Source organism: Ursus maritimus, unplaced genomic scaffold (genome assembly GCF_017311325.1).
Source record: "Ursus maritimus isolate PB19 unplaced genomic scaffold, ASM1731132v1 scaffold_7, whole genome shotgun sequence".
In the NCBI taxonomy this organism is placed as follows: domain Eukaryota; kingdom Metazoa; phylum Chordata; class Mammalia; order Carnivora; family Ursidae; genus Ursus; species Ursus maritimus.
The window spans coordinates 56,490,765-56,511,863 of record NW_024426885.1 but is presented as its reverse complement, the minus strand read 5'-3'; the positions used below and the strand labels follow the sequence as shown (position 1 = coordinate 56,511,863).

Genomic DNA, 21,099 nt, shown 5'->3' with positions numbered 1-21,099 from the left:
TTAGTTTTATTATCACACTAAATACACATACATTTTTTGAAATTTCTGGGTGTTTTGTATTCTGTTATATATCCTGGTTTTTAGTTATTGAACATGAGTGTGTTCCAATAAGGGAAATACTTTTTCAGGTGCTTTAAAATGACTCCCAATCTTACCCCGACACACATATGAACAGCTGTCACCTTTTTCTCTTCATGACCCGTCTTTGTCCATATACATTCATATTGTCCACAGGCATAACACAACATTGCTAACATTTTGTAGTCTGCTGTAATTCCCTTTCTTCGTATTATGTCATGAGATATTTTTCAGTATTTCCACATAGTTACTGGGTCTTTTTAATGGCTACGAAATAGTCTATCAGATACTCACACCTAAGTTTAAATGGTTTGATCTTACTCCTCATAAATGTGCCCCTCATTCTGTGATTGGTAGTCAGAATCAAAGGTGACAACATTGTTCTTTGTTATTGGTTACTTCTATTTCAAATACACTCATGGGCAGAGCCAAAACTCCGTTAATTAATTAGTCAGGAAGCATGATGAAATTTCCCTTAATATGTCTTCATTTTCCTATTTCTAACATGAGGATGAACTGAGCTGCTATGCAAGTTTGGTAAAGGCCGCTTACATTTCTTTTTATACAGAAAATACTTATTCAAAATCTTAGCATCGAACCACAACCACCTCTAGGCTGTTAGCGTGCCCTCCAAAACAACAGCAGTGGCACCCCTAATGTCAACCCGTCCATCAGGACGCAGTGACATCTCCAGTTCTCCTCCTCGGCGGGAACACTGAAAGGCTAAAGAAAACATAAAACAAGTCATGCATTAATATTGTTCATTTTCACCCTTTCTAATTCACAGAACGTAGTGAAAGACCTCTTCTTATAAGCTCCAGAACCCTCCCAACTCAGTTGAAAGAATAAATTCCGTCCTCTATCCATAGCACTGCCCAGCCTGCCCTGTTCTCCAGAGGACCGAGGGAGCACAAACACAGTTTCTTCTCTTCTCTTCCTGAGTCATTTCCTCTGTCACTTCCCGTAATGTCCCAGACACACCCCGCCCATAGCTTCCTCCCCACTTCTGTCTAGGAGTAAGTGAGGACCTGTGATAAGATAGAGGCATGGACTAGAAGTCTAAAAGGATAAAGAGGGGTGATCCTGGCCCTCCTGAGAGAGCCCCATCTTTCCAGGTCTGAAGGACAAATGGAGCTTGTTCACCCATGTGCTTATCAAGCAACCACACATGTCAGGCAAATGAGAGGCACAGCCCCTGCCTTCCTGGGGCTCAGTGTGCAGGGGAGAGACTAGGTTCACCAAAGAGAGACCGGCCAACCTGCTATCCCCAAATCAGAGTCACGGAGGCCTGACCCTCCCGCTAGGTAAGACCTCCATCCTGGAGGGTGAGATTCCTACTTTGATTATAGGGACTGTGTAGCCTCCATTGGCTGAAATCTATTTCCTCTCCCCCCTCCCCAAGTCATTAGGGCACTTGGTTCAAAAGCAACATGTTTGATTCAATCCTGTGACGGGCAATGGCAATAAGGAACTTTGGCCATCATCCCATCTCAACTTGTCACATTCTAAATAACCTCACTGGGCCAAAGTTATATAGCTGGTTAATTTTATTCAACAAACATTTCTTGGGCACTTACTGTATTAGAATTGTGTCCCTATGTTGGGAGGAACAGGGGTAGAAGATATTCTGAGTAGAGGATTCAGGGTGAAGGAATTTAAACCCTTTCATTTTCATATGGGTGATATATGACATTTTATTGCATCTTCAAGTCAATAGTACATATGAGAAGGAATGCTAGCTTAAAGTTACCAAGTTTTTAAAAAAATGAAAAAACAACAAAAACTGCCCTACCATGCATGTCTTTCTTCCCCAGTTGCTGGGACCAGTAGCTGCTGAGAACAGCATGTGCAGACCCTTAAAAGAAATAAAAAGTTATGATACAAAAACAGGGGTGACATTGTGGTACATTTATAAGCAGTCACTATCCAGTTTGACTAAACCTTAGATGACTTCGTCATTATGTTGGGCATGACCACAGCAGAGTGTGGAATGATGAATGAACACAGAAAGGAAGACACAGAATTTATGGGTAAGTTCCTCCAAACAAAGTAACTGCTATGCTTTACAGTTTCTGAAGGCCGAATTAACCTGCAGGGGGGTTTTCCTAATGTTTTAATTTGAGTCTAGTTGACACACAATGTTACATTAGTTTCGGGTGTACAACACAGTGATTAAACTTCTCTGCATGTTATGCTGTGCCCACACAAGTGTAGCTACCATCCGTCGCCATACAAAGCTATTATGATATTGTTGACTATATTCCCTGTGCTGTGCTTTTAATTATTGTGGTTTATTCATTCCATAATGGGAAGCCTGTACCTCCCACACCCCATCACCTTTTTCACCCATCCCCTGACCCCCTTCCCCCTGGGAACCATCAGTTTGTTCTCTGTATTTATAGGTCAGATTCTGCTTTTTGTTTCTTCATTTGTTTTGCTTCTTAGATTCCACATATGGGTGAAATCATATGGTATTTGTCTTTCTCAGTCTGACATATTTCACTTAGCACAATACCTCTAGGTCCATCCATGTTGTTGCAAATCTCATTCCTTTTTATGGTTGCATAATATTCTAGTGTGGGGGTGTGTGTGTGTGTATACACATCACATCTTCTTTATCCATTCCTCTATCAATGGACATTTGGGTTGCTTCCATACCTGGGCTATGGTACAGAATGCTGCAATAAACATAGAGGTGTATATATCTTTTTGAATTAATTAAACTGCAGGTTTTGATTCTTGTCCAATCAGTTCATTGTCAGCCCATGGTAGGAAGATCTAGGCTTCACCTAAATCTTTCTCTATCTTTTAAGGGAAATAGCTCCTTCCTCCTAGGATGAACATGCAAGGAAAACTGAGAACTCTGACAAAAGGTTAAATTTTCCACCAAGCCAAAACTTTTAGGTTTTGAGTGCCAAAAGAACTTTCTTTTAGTGAGGCATTTTTTTTTTCACTCAATTGTGCCCTAGTTTTAGATCAGTGAATAGATATTAAAATGAAGAAACAAAATGTAAAGTAATAACTGATAGAAAAGTCTTTGGGGGAGAAAAGGATGGGGTTTTTTTCAGGCAAACTTCCTAAATATCATGGGAGGCCCACCTAGGGTGACCAGTCATCCCAGTTTGCCCAAGACTGCCCTGTTTTGAGCACCAAAGGTCCTGTATGCTGAGAAATCCCTCAGTCTCAAGCAAGCTGAGACGGTTGATCATCACTGAACTTCCCACTTTAGAAAAGCATTATTACAGGGGAAACACTTGCTCCCTGTACCAGTTAAAATCTTTGTGAAGCAGCTGTGCATGTGTAAATGCACTCGAAACTTCTTTTCCATGGGGGAGGGTCAAACTGTACCTGTTTGGGTGTCATTGGGCATTTTCCCGAGTCTTTAAGAAAAGTGCTTTGCTAAGCTTTGAAATACATGTGTTTTGTTTCTCAGAGAGTAACTAAGTCAAAGTCCTGAAACCATCTGAGCCTCTGTCTTCTGTTCAGAGCAGGAGCTTTAGAAGTTCCTTCCAGCCTCCTTCTGCCCTGGCCACCATCCCATCCACCAGCCTCCTCCATCAAGCACTCCTCCCTTTTTCTGCACAGCCCACTCTTCTCTAAGAGGATGAAAAGGGGAAGCTTCACATTCTTGCCCATCTTAGATTTCATCCCTCTGCTTCTGGCTGATAGATCTTGAATCCCCATGTTCCCAAAGCCATCCCACCCACTTTGGGGGGCAGTTCTGGGAACGCTATTCCTGTCCGTAGTTCCCACCTACAACCCAGGAGTTCCTATTTAGGTGCCAATGATCACGCAGGCTGATCATTGAAAAAAACAAAAAAGGCTTTGTGACTATAGTGGACTTCGGCCCCTGAATTTTGCAAATGGCAAATCTGGAAGTGTTGGCTCAGGGAACCAGTTCTGTCATTATTATTAAAATAGCTAATAGTTATCAGGCACTTCTCATGTGCCAGGCACTGCGCTAAGCATTTACCATGCATTGTTTTTACATAACCCTATGAAGTATTTTTCATATTTTATAGAGGAGGGAATAGAAACTTTATTTTTTTATTTGTTAGTTTTTAATTAAATTCTAGTTAGTTAACATAGAGTGTAATATTGGTTTCAGGAGTAGCATTCAGTGATTCATCACTTTCATGTAACACCCAGTGCTCATCACAACAAGGGGAATAGAAACTTTAAAAACTTAACTTATTTTCCCAAGGTCAACAGCTAGGCAGCTAGGAGGCAAATCCAGGCTGTTGAACGTGAAGGTTTAACCCTGCTGTACTGCCTCCGTAGTTCAGTGGTTTTCACATGAGACTTCAGAGAAGGAATAGGGTAGGGGGAGATTGGGAAACAAAAACAGCTCAAAACCCAAACAACCTGAAGGGTCATGTGAAGGGCACTTAAAGAGCTATTTGTTACCTTCCTCCACTGTTGAACCGTCCCCAGGACCCAAGTCAAAAAGTACCTGTTACGGGGTCTTCGGCCACACCAACCCACGGCGCGAAGTATCTGGAGTAAAAGTCAAACGCTGGGGTCTGCCCCCCAGGCTCTCCTTTAAGGGTGAGAATGAGCCCTTTCACCTTCCCTGTGCTTTCCACCTGCGGCAGATCCTGTGTGTTCACCTTCAGGTTCTCCAGGAATGACCTGCTTCATAAATGGGATGCATTAGGACAAACCCAGACCACTACACAGACTCTGGGAAGCCAGCGAGGGTGCAGCTTTTGCCCAAACAGCTCAGCAGGAGGGGAGGAGGGGTCAAGTGGAGTATCTTCCTCCCGGGGAACAAAACTCTCTGATGCATCAGTCATGGTTTGACTGGACCTAGCACAGCCAGACAAAGCCAGGGCTATAAATCTGGGTTCTCAGCCCTCCCCAAAGTGCTGCTAAAGCCAAAAATCTTGTTTACCTCTTGTAAGTATCACTGAGCCGGACAAGGAGTTTTCGGGTATCTGGAGAATAGCACATGTCTTGGACCCGGGTATCACCTATGGCAGTCTGTGGACACAGACCAAAAACCCCTCAGGAGTGCGCCCTGGGCCAAATCATCGATCTTCTGCATGGGGAACAGCCTCTCAGGGGCATCTCCTGAGTGCCGGGCACACCCAATGTCTCCAATCCCGAGTTGTAGCTCAGTTTCAGGACTCCAGGGGCTGCCCAAGGAAGGCCAGTTTTCTGAAGACCAGAGACCTTTAAGGGGGTTGAGCTCATCTTCTGAGAGCAGAAGACAGGCATTGTTCACAAGTATTACCATGTGCCTCGACACGCTAATCCTTCAAATGGGCATTTTCCTCACAAATAAGGAGGAAGACTTAGAGAGGCCCAGGGACACACACACACACACAAACACACACACACACACACACCCCTTGACCCAGGTCTGAGGGGCCCTGGAGTCAAAGCTCTGAGTCACTATTGTCTACTGTCTGTAGAAATGGGGGCCTCAGGCCCACCTCTTAGTACCGTTGTGAGGATTAAATGAAATAATACATGTGGAGTCCCAGCAGCAGGAGCTAGAAGGTTCTACATGGCAAGGACTCGGGGCCAGCAGTCTGAATGGAACTGGGGACTGGACCACTCATCTTAATGCCACTCTGCTCGGCAAGCCCTGTTTTCACGTAGACTGTATGCTGCAGATCAGTAACGTAGCAGCATTTCCTAGAGGTACCCGGATTCACCCTTTACCTGAGACTGTGCATAGTCTTGCTAACACCCTGGAACATTCTGTGTCTGTGTGTTTGTTGACTTGGAGTGCTGAGGGGCTGATGAGCAGGGGAAGCCCCTCCAACTCACCCTTTGGCACCACCACTGCCTGTAGGCAGAGCAGATGAGAATTACATTGTAGTTGTCTGGCTATCATTAGGTGGCTTCAGGTTCTCTAACCTTCTTTAGGGACTAAGATGCTCCGGGTCCCAAATCCAAGACTCCCTCCGCTTTGGGTGGTGCCTCGATAGTCTGCCCCTGTGACCACAGCTGAACAATGTCCCTCCCTCTGGAAATGGAAAGACTTGCAGCCAGACCCCATCTGTTCTCAGGGCCTTCCAGTTTCTCCAAGGGGTCATTCAGCCCTCCTCTGCACGAATTCTGATGTCAATTTTAAAGTCTAATTCTCAGCTGGGAATCATGACCAGTTTCTAGGAAGACAAAATAACAACACTCAGGATAAATAACCCTCTGGCATCCCCACTTTACAAATGCTGACCCTGAGGCTTAGAGACACCATGTTAAGTTCTTTCCACCATGAACAAGGTCTGTACTGTGAATATTGTTCGTTTTCTTGTCCACATGCTTAAAGTAGTTCATTTATGAATTTGGCTTGTCTTCCAAAACCCAAGGCATGGGTGGCGCTGAGTGTAAAATCGAAATCTGTAAGGCTTGCTTCGACTCTTTGAAAACATAGATAATGCAAGACGCTAAAGAGATTATAAATGTTGTAGTTGAAAATTCACCGAGAAACACCCCAGTGGTACCCACAATAAGCCATTTAGTGAGAATTGATTTTCTCACCGCAGCCCTTGCCCTCGTCCTGACCAGGCCCTTTCGTCTCTACAGACTAAGAACTGGGTTGTCCAGTGCTGCCCTCTGGAATCCCCATAGGACGACTGTAGCGCCTTCCTCACCCTGACAGTATTAAGTGAGAAAATGCATGTGAAGAGCTTACCGCGTGGTACTGCCCAGGGGCTACTCTCAAAAATGTTCATTAGCATGATCGTTATTATTGTTCTGAAGACCCACCCCTACCTAGATCTCTTGAGGAAGCCAGGCTGTGAATCTTGCCTTCTCTATCAAGCTGCCCAGGCTTTCCTGCCCTCCTCCATCAAAGCACAGCCCCTCACCTCAGCCTCATTCTCCACCACAGAAATCGGGGCACCCTGCCCCGCTGTTTCCATTGCTTTCACGCTTGGCCCACCACACAGCAGTCTCTCCTCCCCCTCATGGAGGCTAATGCTGGCCATGAAGAGCCAGAGACAACTGTTCAGGCTTCTCACCAAATAGATTCAACATTATAATTCACACCTCAAATGCACCATGCACTTTTCATCCAAGCTTAGGCTGGAACGCTTATACTGATAGAAGGCCTGTCTTTGGGGGTCGTATGGTACTGAATTTTTTTTTTTAAGATTTTATTTATTTATTCATGAGAGACAGAGAGAATAGAAAGAGGCAGAGGGAGAAGCAGGCTCCCCGCAGAGCAGGGAGCGTGATGCGGGACTCAATCCCAGGACCTGAGCTGAAGGCAGACACTAAACCGACTGAGCCACCCAAGCACCCCCAAACGGTACTGAATCATTGTGTTCAAACAACATATGACACAAACATATTACACAAACTTAGGTTTAGTTCTTTTCACCAACCTTTATCAAGTCCTCCACTTCATGGAAATCCTAGATGGGGAAGAAAGACAAGACCATTGTAAGGTCCGAAAGCTGTCAGTTAATATGGTTCGTGGCAATAGTTATAAAGAGCTGACCTGGGGGTGGGCAGGATAAAGAGGTAGATCCAGGATAATACCGTCCTCTGCTCTTCTGGCCTTCAGTTCCCCACTCAGAGTGACAAAGGTTAGAGTGCTATTCACGTTTTCTTGCCAAAAAAAAAAAAAAGTGTCTTACTTTGACAATTAGAAAACTCTTTGAAAGGAAATCAAGAAATAGGAAAATAAATGTTGTTCTATATTTGCACATCTGTTTTGATCACTATAGTGTTGTCCCTGGCAATGCTGCCTTTCCGTGTAAGGAGAGGTTCGGGTTTGGGTTCCTGGGATCCAGGGTAGAGACAGCCCTCACCAACTTCTCTCTTGAGAACCAAGAACGTAACTGATTGGGCCTGACATCATACTGCAGGGCTTCAAATGCCAGCTCCTTTATGCTGACTAACTGTGCCCTTGAGCAAATTATTTAACCTCCTTAAGCCTCAATTTCCTCATCAATAAAATGGGGTATTAATTAAACCTACCTCATAGGGATTAAATAGTGTTTTCTAATGCAGATTTTTAAATATCCACCTACAATACTAGATTGTTACAAATAATACTAGTCTAAAATATGCCAAGGGGATGACAAATAGAATATACAAATTATGGACAGTCTACTAGAAACAAATCGAGCTTACCCTAAATAAACCAAGCTACACATGAATTTTTTGTTTAAAGATTGAACCACAAATGCTGGTATACTAGTCCTTAATGTTACTGATACAACTTGGACCACCTCAATGAACTCAACGTGGGGAACATTTTTAGTGAAAACAAAGATCTGTGACCTAATTCTTTACTCTCCCTTAATATTTCTGTAAAACTTAACCCTGTCTAAAAGGTAAGGAAATTTGGCATTTTGATTAACTTTCACTGAATATAAAATGTATACTCTAAAACCCAAAGTTTAATTTTTCTCATTATAATTGGTGGAAGACATCATTATTTGCAAAGCATTTTTTCATACTTTATCTTATCTAACCTTAAGACCACCCTGTGGGGTGATCCATCTGAAGGCTATTGTTCCAGATCTCTGCCTCACACCAAACAATGTGGGGTGTTCAAAAAGCACTCAATCCAACTTCAGTAAAATCTTTTTTTCGAGACTGAGTTCCTAAGCCATAGTTCAGGTTATTCGCCTGCCCTCATTCTTGTCCGCTATCCACAAAAACCAAAATTATCTTGTTAAGACATATAGTGGATTACATTATAGAGGGTCCTCAGTGTTATCTCCTCCCAGTTATCCCCAGGAAACTCCAGCCACTCCAGGTACACAGACTACACCTCAGGAGTTTTGCATTTGCTGCTGCCTCTGCCCAAATACTCCTCCTCCCACTCAAATTCTTTGCACACATGGCTTCCTAGTCTTCAGCCTGAAGATCCCCTTCTCTAGTGGACGCTGCTGTCTGGCATTTCAACCTTGCCCTGTGAAGGCCAGGACTAGGTGAGGCAGGGAAACACAGAGGCAAGCATTTAAGGAGGCGCCTACTCTCAGGCACAGCCCAAAGCCTTGATTGTCTCCCCCTTTATGCAGCCATGTCCCAGCTGCAGGGGGTGCTGGGGACTGACAGCTCTCAGCTGAGTCCCACTCTGCGAATCACCCTTGGTGAGTAGAGCTACTTTACCCAAAGTCAGGCTGCTTTTCTGGGCATTAGAGGCTGGTCAGTGGAGAGTATAAAGGCCTGAACCTTTGTTTCTATCTGGAACTTGGAACTATACTACTTGAAGGATCTCCCTGTGGATTTGGCCTAGGCCTGTCTTTGTTGCTACCACTTGCAGTTCTACATGTCCCTCTGTTCTATTCTGCTTTCTTTACTCCCCTACCAATATTGACTCCAAGAACACTGCCTGCAATTCTCCCCGCATACAATGTGCTTCCCAGGGGAACTTGCCCTATAACACCTCCCCGTACCCTCCCCATCTAAGTCACTCCCCAGAGAACCTCCTTTTCCAACGCTGCTCTCCCCACAGTTACCCTCTGCCATATCGTCCTGTTTATTTCCTTGTTTAACTTTCTGTTTGTTGTCTAGACCTATTCACGGCTGCTTCCATCTCCACTTTTAGGGCATTTCCAGGCGTCTCTCCTCAGCCTCATTCCCACAGAGCCCTGATCTTTATTATACTAAATGTAGCAAGACGAAAACTGGTACAGCATCATCTCTTCACAAGGGAAATGTAGATAGTCGGGGCTCATGAATCTTTAAACTTTAGAGTAAAGAAGCTCTTGTGAGGGACATTTGGCTGGCTCAGACCATAGAGTATGTGACTCTTGATCTTGGGGTCGTGAGTTCAAGCCCCATGTTGAGCATAGAGTTTACTTAAAAAAAAAAGAGAGAGAGCAAGAACAAGAACAAGAAGAAGAACCCTTGTGAAATGAATCTCAATGTGGTTAGGGACAAATCCGGAGCAAAATGTGCCTTATGGTTCCCCAATACTACGTCATGTGAGACGCCTATTATGTCTTGCAAGCTCCCCTCCTGTGTTGGTCAGAGACCAGAGAGCTCCTGCTCAAAATAAAATGGCATTCTGGGGAACAACGACCATAGCTTTCCAACAGGCCCAGCACATATTCAGAAAGGCCAAAGTTTCGGGGGCTATATTTGTTTCAGCGTCATGGGCATGAATAGACTCTGTAATGTCTTGATACCACTGACTTTGATTCATCACAAAGAGTGAGAATTTTTAAAAATACTTGCTCTTTGCTCAGTGACGGGTTCATAAAAGAAAATCACATTACTTATTTTGTCAAACAACACAGCTGCAGAAGCCAGGGTAGCGTGGCCGCAGAGAGGAACCTCACTCGCCGGCGTGAACCACCTTAATCCAAAGCAGGAACCTTCAGAGGAGGAAAAGCCAAAGAGAGATGAGATCATTCCCAAACAAGTGGGTCACAAACTTTTCGTTTTCTTATTCTTTTCTAAATATTACACTAGCATGATTAATAGGGGAAACGCATTGTGAAGGAGTCAAGTCTGAAGTCTAGGCCAGCATCCTAAGGCTCCCCGGTGCCAGATCTGGAGCTGAAGCATTCAAATTACCCAACACCTGCTCCCCCAGATGAACTGAAAACCAAATCAGAATCTCCCCGCCTTCTCTCCTGTCTGCATGCAAATAGTCAGTGGGCATTTCTCTGAAATATCGTTCCCCCCACTGGAAAAGCAGCTTCTGGTACCGTTCAAGAATGGCTTAAAAAAAAAAAAAAAGCATATTTACTTTGTGTAAAGTTGTCAGTTGGGTGCAGTTTTCGGATAAAAGCCGTTTCAGAGAGGTTCATTTCTCTTGCAATTTTTTGATGCATGTCTTCATCCAATTTCTAAATTAGAAACAAAAGTTTATTGAGACTCCAGAAACACAAATCAGACTTCCTTGGACAGCAACTGCCATTAGTTAATAACACAGCTTATTAATACTAAAAGTTACATGCCTAAAAGGAAATACTTGCCAAGAAGTCAGGACACTTTTATAAAGATTGTTTCTCGGAAATCTATGCTTGTAGCACTTTATGAAGAGCTGTAGATGCACAAGGCTGGAACAGACTGGAAAACCTACTGGCCCTGTCTTTCATCAGATTATTTTCTAGTCTACCTGAGAGCATGTGCTCTCTTCTAAACAGTCTCCACAAAGGGAAACTCCACAATCTCCCTTTCTTGTTGGATAAAAATATCCTCAGCATCCACTCTGGGTAGGCTGGCCCATTCTGCTCCCTTCTATATCCCTTTTATGAGTCAGGCCTCAGGCTAGAGGTCACTTCCTCCAGGAAGACTTCCAGACTGCTCTGTCTAAAGGCTTTGTCTCCTCCCAGTGGTTAGACCACCTGAATTCACCCAGTGTGTCCCTTCATTGTCTGTCCCCCAACATCTGACTTTATGAGGGCATACAATGTGCTATCTTGCTTTTTTCTGACTTATACCTTGTATTCATCCCAGAATGGTAGGAGCTCAAGAAACATTTGCTGGAAGAATACATTATTCACTCCGTCTTCATTTTTACTTTTTTTGTGTGTGTAAGCTCTATGCCCAACATGGGGCGTGAACTCACGACCCTGAGATCAAGAGTCACATGCTCTACCGACTGAGCCAGCCAGGCACCCCACTTCATCTTCATCTTTAAAACCTTCAGTATAGATATTTTAATCCACTTGCATATAAAGAAATCAAACACAGAGAGGTTGTGTAATATCCTAAGGTCACAATATGCCAAATAAATGGTAGAGTGGTTAGGAATGTGGGCTTTGTAAATGGTGACGTCCAGTAAATCTAGAGGAAAGGTATACGGATGTTCATTGTACCATTCTCAAAACTTTTCTGTAAGTTTTTAATTTTTCAAAATAAATGGTTAAAAAATAATTTGAACTTGTATCCTGGGTCAGGTCCTAGTAGCAGTGCAAGAGTGAGCGAGTCACTTAATCTCATGGAGCCTCAGTTTCCACACCTTTAAAATGAGGACAACAGCACTTAGCTGAAAGAGTTCCTGTAGAGACACACAAATACATATATATACATACACACACATTCCTCTTAACTCAAGAAAAAAAATGGGTCAGAAATATGAGTTTTCCTTTAGAGAATGAAAATCGAATTTTTAATCCACAAATACTCACTGGTTAGATTTTGAATTCTAAAGAAGTCTCAAGACAAATGCACTCACTTTTGCTTTGGCCAAATTTACTATTCTTGAGCCCCCGAAACCCAGAAATAAGATTTATAACTTTATACTAATAAATTCATAATTCACTTATCTGACTTTTGCGAGTTAAACACCCATCATCTTTTAGTTGATTCAAATTCTTTTGAAACACTTTCCACATACACGTATATGGCATATATGGCGCAAAACAGTGGTTATTGTGAGAAATCAGTCATGATTTTTAAACTATCAGCTGATACAAAAATCCTAGCGGACTTACTAAGGTTTTCTTAGAGGGACACTGTCTTCAAAATCTATAGACGCTCTGTAGTCCTAGAGAGAGAGAAATGACTTAAGAAATTGATATTTATTGTCTGAAAACCCAAACGTAACACAATGGCTTTGTGTTTTATTTAACACTTTTCTGTCAAAAGATTAAATCCAGTCATGCGTGTTAAGTGCTCATCACAGTGCCTAACACATAGCACGTACTTGGTGAATGTTAGCTTTGATTTTGAGTGGCTCGAAACCCATGCTTTAACCAGCCACACCACTCTGCCTCCCATAGCAAAGACAGACTATTATTATCCCTGTAGCACACTGCAGACGGGAGAACCAATGTCTATCAGTTAAGACGGAGTCCGCAGCGTTTGGAAGGGAAAGCAGCAATCACTCAATTCCCAAGTGCTGTGCCAAACCGGCAGCATCAGCACCACTACCGAGAGAATGTGTTAGAAATGCAGAGTCTCGGGCCCCACCCCGGACCTTCTGAATCAGAATTTTTCTTTCTTTCTTCTTCCTTTCTTTCTTTCTTTCTTTCTTTCTTTCTTTCTTTCTTTCTTTCTTCTTTCTTTTTTTTTACTAGATTTCTAGGTGATCCACGTGCATATCAAAGTTTGAGAAGCCCTGGTGGTTACGATACGAACCCATGTTCAAGGGGCTTAGCATCTTGCGGAGAATCAGCAACAGTGGGCAACACCTGAGAGTATGTAATTGAGACACATAGATTTTGACAAAAAGTACTCTAGAACTTTGAAGATGAAGCTGTGAGGTGGACTTAGGAAAAGAGCATATTTTGGTGAGCTGGAGAGGAGAATGCGGGCAAAGTGCTTTGTGTTGGAGATGCTTCTTAGGAAAGTCACTTGACCTCACTTCTATTCTCCTTCTGTTAAATCTTTGACACTCTAGGATTCTGCGAGCCGAGGTAAGGAGAATTAGGATGGTAGGAATGAAGTGGCATGAACACCTGTCACACCCGTGGGCCTGGGGAGTGAGCAGTCCCCCCCGAGTAGAGGGGCTGGGGTCTGTGGGACGTCCCAGCCAACCAGGCAACAATGTTAAGAAGCACTTCTCTCGGCTTATTGGAAACCGGCCCGCATGCCTGGGCGTACAACACCTGAGAAACTGGGGGCCAATTAATTCCCCACTACAGAGTCTGCAGTCACAGGCGTCGGTGGGGATTGAAGGGCTGATAAAGAAAAGCCCGCGTTGGTCTTTCTGGATTTGCCGCGGTGGCTGCAGAAACTTCCGGTGCCTGCCTGTCCTTCCTCTGATCTGGCCAAACTCCTTATCCTCGTCCTTCCTTTCCTTGTCTCTTGTTTCCCTCCACCTTTAGGACAAGAGTCTCAAAAAACATTAAAGCATCCTACATTGTAGCCAAGCTCACCATCTATTGTTAACGGATTTCTTTGCAAATGGGCTTTTTTGCACACCGGCTGGAATACACACTTCACTGACCATCAGCTCTTCTGTCCTCTCTACATTGGTGTATTGTACCAATTGCCATTTGAATTTCTGCAACTGTAGTTTATGTCCCAGAACACTCAAAATGCACTTGCTATTTGCCTGAGGGACCAGACACGCCATAGAAAGTTTAATAGCAGCCCTCCTCGATATGCACGACAGGCAGCCGAATTTCTATGCTGGAGCCAAAGGTCAAGATAATGGTGAATCATTAGAAGGCTAAAGTTGCTGCAACTTTGGGAGCTTGAGAAACAAAAAGACTGCAATCATGCAAAAAAATGAATTTTTGTTCCAATTTTTTCATTTTACACTAAAGTTGTTTATTTTCAAATGCAGCACGTAACAGTCACACACCAACAACTGTGAATTCTCTTGCTTTAATATCCATTTCCCTTTGGCGATCTCATGAGTCAAATTTCTGACAGCGAAGACAGAGCCATGTTTGTTTTTCTGAGTTCCAGTGTGCTGCATTGGGACGCTAAGCTTTCATCACCATATGGCCCACAAACATTAATGAGAAAATCAGAGCAAAGTTTTAAAATACTCCCATCTTGTGGCAGTTTGGAAATATGACAGCCTAAACATGCCGGTCCTGTCTTTGTTCATTTGTCCCTCTGCTGTAGATAGATCCCAGCAAAGGAAATGCACTTGGATACGGAAAGTTCTAAATCATCCAGGAAGAAATGGGAGATTCCTTCTGAAGCACTTGGATTTCCTATTTTGAAGTGATGTCCATACAATGCAGCACTCAAACTGTAGGCAGTCTTCAGTTGTTCCTGATGATTCTTGTGGGTGCCTCGTCTCTCCAGCTCCATCATAGAACCCAAAGCTCATACTCACTTTGCATAGCCTGCCCATCTCAACTTACCAACGACAATAAAAGATCAGTAGTTGTTAGTCAGCTAGAATTCTTAGAAAGAGATCTTGCCATAATTTAATTAATAGATTTACTTTCACTCAACAGATAGCTATGTAGTGCCTCTCGTTTGCTAAGCCACGTGTCATGGAATAAGTTAGAAGAGGTTAAGATGTCATAGAATGTGCAGTCTAGTGAGGAAGAGAGCCATTGAATGAATTACAACAAGAGCAACACATGCTACCAACTGGGAAGTAAGGGGTACCATGGGAGAACATAAAAGGGGAGGACATCTAGTCTGGCAGTAAGTATGATGAGTTAAAAGCATGGGATCTGCAGTCAGGCAGACCTGTGGTGGGATCCTGAAGTCAGCCATCTAGGTAATTACTTAACTTTCCTCGGCCTCTGTCTTCTCATCTATAAAATGGGGATGATACTAATAATAGGACCTAATCTTAGGGGTGCCTGGGTGGCTCAGTCAGTTTAGAATCTGACTCTTGATCTCAGGGTCGTGAGTTTAAGCCCTGCACTGGGCTCCATGCTGGGCGTGGAGCCTAGTTTAAAATAAAAATTTTTTAAAAGGACCTTCTCTTAAAGTAGATGTAAGGGTTACATGAGATAATATATAAAAAGCAATTTAGCACAGTATCTGGCTGAACTTGCCTGAAGTCATTGCTCCCATAGCCATGGCTGAGAGTTATATTCTAGAAGCCAGTGAAAGAAATTCCCACATCAGCATCTCCCCCTCCCTTGTATTGCTCTTTTCCCTCAAATACTGGGCAAGAGAAAACCTTCAGTGCCCTGGAAAAATCTTCTCCGCACTCTTCATCATGCCTTTTTTGGGGCATAAAAATGAGATATAACTTTGGAACACCTTAGAAATCGTAGGAGCCTCTGACCCAGTGTAGGCACGCAGAGCCAGTGATCCTCTAAGGAAAGGCACCAAGTTGGGAAATGGCCACTGCATCATGAGCTTCCCCAAATGAGTTAAAGCACAAACTGAACACAGCATTGCTATATACTCGTTTTTCCTAAATACAAAACAGACCAAGCTGCAAAGAGGCTTTTTTTTTTTTTTAAGGGTTTTGTTACCCTCTAAATTTAACCAGGAAAACTGGAAAGCAAGTTAGTTTAGGAACTAAAACTAGGCATTCCTCTTTAAAAGTGCAAAGCCAATCCTCCTTCCTGTCACTGGAAATGATTGGGTTAGTATTTCAAACAATAAAAATGCATAGATATGAATATTATATTTGATCCTGGCACAGTGTCCAGCACATGGTACGTAGCCAGTAAATGTCAGCTGGATGGGAGTGCATGCATACACGAGACACACAGCACTGTTGTTCTTATGGATAACTGCAACAGGAAAACCCAAGAATAAGGCGCTGTTTAGAAGAGATCCTCTGAGGGCCACCTGGGTGGCTCAGTTGGTTAAGTGTCCAATTTTTGGTTTTGGTTCAGGTCATGACCTCAGGTTTGTGAGATCAAGCCCCACCTCAGGCTCCACGCTCAGTACTGAGTCTGCTTGAAGATTCTCTCTCTCCCTCTGCCCCTTGCCCTGCTCATGCTCTGTGAATGAATGAATAGATAGATAAATTTTAAATAAAATCAGTCTTTAGAAAAGATCCTCTGACACAGTCGTTCTGGGGGGGGGCAATTTTTAATTGTCCTGACAGGGGGCGAAGGGAAGACTGCTGCCATCTAGTGGGCAGAGGCCAAGGATACTGCCAACATTGCCCACGACGGCCTCACACAACAAAGAACTACCCAGTCCAGAGTATCAATACCCGCTGTTGAGAAGCCCCTCCCTAAACACACACCTACACGTGCATGTGCACATATGCACAACAGCAAGAACAGCAAAACAAAACAACTTGAGGCTTTGTTAGAACATGAAGAATAAATACGGGCTCCCTACCCCTGTTGTTATGTTATTTTCAGTAATTAAGTCTGATTGGCAGAAAAATAAACAACATATCACCCCTTAGCGCTACCCCAGCCCTCTGACCTATTCAAGTAGTTGGCCATGAGTTCCTGTAGTCTTTACATAGCTGTCAAAGTAATATATCTATTTTATTTTAAAAATATAAAAATATTTTCTGGGGGCACCTGGGTGGCTCAGTCAGTTAAGCATCTGCCTTCGGCTCAGGTCATGATCCCAGGATCCTGGGATTAAGCTCCGCATTGAGCCCCGCATTGTGCCCTGCATTGCATCGGGCTCCCTGTTCAGTGGGGAGCCTGCTTCTCCCTCTCCCTCTCTTCCCCTGTTTCTGCTCTCTCGTTCAGTCTTCCTCTACCTCAAATAAATAAAATATTTAATCATAAAATAAAATAAAAATAAATAAAATATTGTTTCTAGAGGAGCCTAGTGGCTCTAATTCTTGGTATTGGCTCAGGTGTTGGCATGACCTCACAGTTGTGGGGTGGATCCCCACGTCGGGCTATGCGCTCAGTGCAGAGTCTGCTTCAGATTCTCTTTCCCTCTCCCTCCTGCTCGCTCTCTCTCTCAAATAAATACATAAAATATATTTTTTTAAATATTGCTTCTAAGGGCACCTGGGTGGTGCAGTCGGTTAAGCATCCAACTCTTGATTTCGGCTCAGGTCATGATCTCAGGATTGTGAGACTAAGCCCTGCACTGGGCTCCATGCTTGACATGGAGCCTGCTTAAGAGTCTCTCTCTCTCTCTCTCTCCCTCTGCCCCTCCTCCCCTAAAAAAATTTTTTTTAAGATTTTATTTATTTATTTGAGAAAGAGAAAGAGAGCACACAGAGGGAGAGTGAGGGGGAGAAGCAGACTCCCCACTGAGCAGGGAGCCCAATGCAATTCAGGGCACAATGCGGGGCTCTGTGTGGAGCTCGGTCCCAGGACCCTGGGATCATGACCTGAGCAGAAGGCAGATGCTTAACCTGCTGATCCACCCAGGTGCCCTCCAAAATTTTTTTAAAATATTGTTTCTATACATTTTCCGTACCTCTCCATGATCTTTGTTGTCAAATCGATTGTCAGGCATTTGAGGACACCATCAATTTTTTAAGGTTTTAAATATTTTTTTTCAAATATCTGTTCCATGTTTCATTTAACCCTTAATTTGCTTTTATTTTCAGCTAATGTACAGTGTTATAAGTTACTCATGTGAAAATTTTAAAAAATGGACTTGTCTAGAAAAGAAAACAAACTTTAGAATAGTCTAGAAGCTCTTGGAATGGTGCGACCCAGAATTTTTTACTCTCCTTACTTCCAGAAGTCTTCTATTAAAAAAAGAAGTCTCTTTTTTCAAGTATTCAAACAGCTCAAAGTGCAATTGCCTTGTCTTAAGTCTGTCCACCAAGTTTTTTTTGTGATTAGTCTCATCTTGGTCAAATTTTCGAATAATTTTAAACAAAACGAAACAAAAAAGAATATTCCTCTGAAGCCCTTCGCTTAAAACCTGAGGTAGTTTCTCCTCCGTAAAGTCCAACATTGTTCTGTTCTCTGAGTCCCTGTTGTACCTGGTACCATGAAATCTTTTAGCCTCTATGGTAACTATTGAATAATCATTGGGTTTACAAGTCTGTTTCTCTCACTAGACCTTGAGCTCCTTGAGGGCAGGCAAACTTACTAATCTTTGTACTTCCTATCCGTATCCCAAAGTCTGGCTTGTGGTAGATGTCAATAAATACTTGTAGAATATGGTAATGATAGGCTAAACACCTCCTGAACTGTGGGCAACATTATGAGGTTTAGCACTTACTTGTCTCTGATATTTTCCTGAGTTTACCTGTGTTCTCTCCAGGCGTTTCAAGCATCCACTGTGTCCAGCCATGGGCAAAAGAGTCCAAGGGCATAAACTACAATATATACTTCCATTAGAATTTTTATTGGTTATGAGTTGGGGAAATGCCAAATTAGTCTCCGGGAGAACAGGATTCTCACATCCACAGAATCGAAAACTAGTGAATTATTCTTTAGATTATCTATTCAGTTGTCCCTAACAAGCCACCAAATTAGTCTGGTACCAATGATCCAAAGCCCAGAAGTGAATTGGGAGACTCTTCACAGAACATTCGTGAATCATGGACTTCCTTATTTTCTTTCTCTTTCTTCCATTCTTACTGAAGAAGATCGCTTTGAACTATGCGGAGTTCTTTGCTTAAATTTTTACATCCTAGTTTTTCCAAATATATAAATAACACATAAAATATATTTGAAGAGAGAGAAAGGCTCTGGTGTGCAGTGAGTGTACTGGAAGTAAAAGGAATACGTTGAAGACTAATGCTAATTCTTGTCATCTGGCGAAAATTGAGTATGTAAATTGCTTGAAACTATTTTCAGAACTCTTCAAGAATACTACATGGAGACATGCAACAAATATACTAAGACTCTTGACAAGCAGTTTCAGTCATTTCCACATTTCTTTGACACGAAGTTGTTTGCCAGCTTGTTTCTAAACAAAGTTCACGATGTAGAATCTGGTTGTTAATCATTCTCTCACTAATCCTCCCAAGCTCTTGTGTTACTTGATAAAGCCTATTAACTTTATTGCTTTCCGCATTTTACGGTTGGAAAATGCCAGCTGCAAGGTTGCATAATGAATATATTCTTAAGGTAAGATAAGGACTCTTCACCATTTTGCTGCTCTGCTTGGGGGAGAAAATAAGTGTACAAGGGTTCCACCAACAATCTTCACCCATCTCAGTAAAACCCCAGCCACTCATCTTGAGAGCTCACTAGAATCAGTTGGGGAACTTTAAAGAACAGTGCTGCCTGGGTCCCACCCCCAGAGATTCTTGGGTGATTTTCATGTGCAGCTTGACATTCACTGCACTTGAAGTCCCTAACACACACTTTGCCCAAACTAGTACAACTGCTTACTGTGTTTCTGGAATAATTCTCAGATAATCTACCCTTGAACTAACTGCTCTGAGTGGAAGGTCTCCTTGGCTTGTTTCCTAATAGTCAGGTACCAACACAAAGCACCTAAGGTCAATGAATATTTAACTATTCTGTTAATACTTATCCTAATCGAAAGCCTTCCCCCCCCCTTTTTTTTAAGTAGGCTCCATGCCCAGCACGGAGCCCCACCGGGGCTTGAACTCATGACCCTGAGATCAACACCTGAGCTGAGATCAAGAGTCAGACACTTAACCAACTGAGCCACCCAGGTGCCCCTCAAAAGCCATTTTTAAAATGAGACTTTCAGGAAACAAAGTTCTCCCTATATTAGAGCTTAATTCCTTCCTTCTACTTACTAACTTAATTCCTTGCAAAATGTTTTTCGCTTGGTCCTGAAAAGAATTTCTAATTGTCTGAAATAGGTAAGGTTAAAGATATTCAGCTAAAATCTTTTATGTTGGGGCGCCTGGGTGGCACAGCGGTTGAGTGTCTGCCTTCAACTCAGGGCGTGATCCCGGCGTTCTGGGATCGAGCCCCACATCAGGCTCCTCTGCTATGAGCCTGCTTCTTCCTCTCCCACTCCCCCTGCTTGTGTTCCCTCTCTCGCTGGCTGTCTCTATCTCTGTCGAATAAATAAATAAATAAATCTTTAAAAAAAATAAATAAATAAAATAAAATCTTTTATGTTAAATATAATATCAGCCATGTCCAGTCACATAAAACTCGTATAATTTCATTCACCTTCACAATTAGTGCTCACTAAATGAAAGCCTGATAGCTAACAAAGGGCTCTCTGTATCTTTTTTTAATTGGTTTTAGTTCTTCCTTAAATAAATCTCTATTTTTCCAGACTTAAAGAATCTGGATGCAAGCATTCTCATCATATGGTTTGGTCAAAATCAACTTGCAGACATGAACATTGCTGATATCATTTGACATAGAACACAAACCAAAGACAAACAGGTCGGTCTGATTTTTTTTTAATAGGAAATATTTGGTTCTCCAGGAATCTAGAACTTCAGGTACTACACTTCAAAACCAAGTACTTACATTTTCTAGGAGGCAAACAGCAGCAGGATTCCCATGAAATGCTTTTGCTGTAAAGGCATCTACTACAAAAACAGGGAGCTTCATGTTTCTTGCTCTCAGAATTGCTGGGAGCCTGCTCTACTTCTACTCGGTGCAACAAGTCAGGACGTTAATGTTTTACTTGGTGTACAGAAGCCACCAACAACCCAGGTCAAGCAATGACACCTACATTTAAGATAGGTAACCCCCTAATATTTAGGTCTCTAAATTGAACTTGTTTTAAAATGCTGGATGAATAGGATATTTGATTTTCAAATTTTGTATTGTGGTTTTTACTGTATGTATACTTAGGAATATAATCATATCATTTCTTGGAGTAGCCATACTAGCTTAGGTTATGTTTTTAATGAAGTGCCTGAAATGTAAAAGGGGACAT

At 42.7% G+C, this 21,099-nt stretch overlaps 1 protein-coding gene across 1 annotated transcript; it reads right to left on the bottom strand.

Moving 5' to 3' along the window:
* Window positions 1–299: 299 nt before the first annotated feature.
* PBLD (phenazine biosynthesis like protein domain containing) lies at window positions 300–20,768 on the bottom strand. Its single transcript, XM_008695944.2, has 9 exons — window positions 20,685–20,768; window positions 10,748–10,847; window positions 10,272–10,370; window positions 7,535–7,644; window positions 7,419–7,448; window positions 4,973–5,061; window positions 4,532–4,710; window positions 1,871–1,933; window positions 300–801 (listed from the first exon to the last, which is right to left on the bottom strand). The coding sequence occupies exons 1-9, from the start codon at window positions 20,766–20,768 to the stop codon at window positions 689–691; spliced, it is 867 nt and encodes a 288-aa protein (XP_008694166.1). The 3' UTR covers window positions 300–688.
* Window positions 20,769–21,099: the final 331 nt, after the last annotated feature.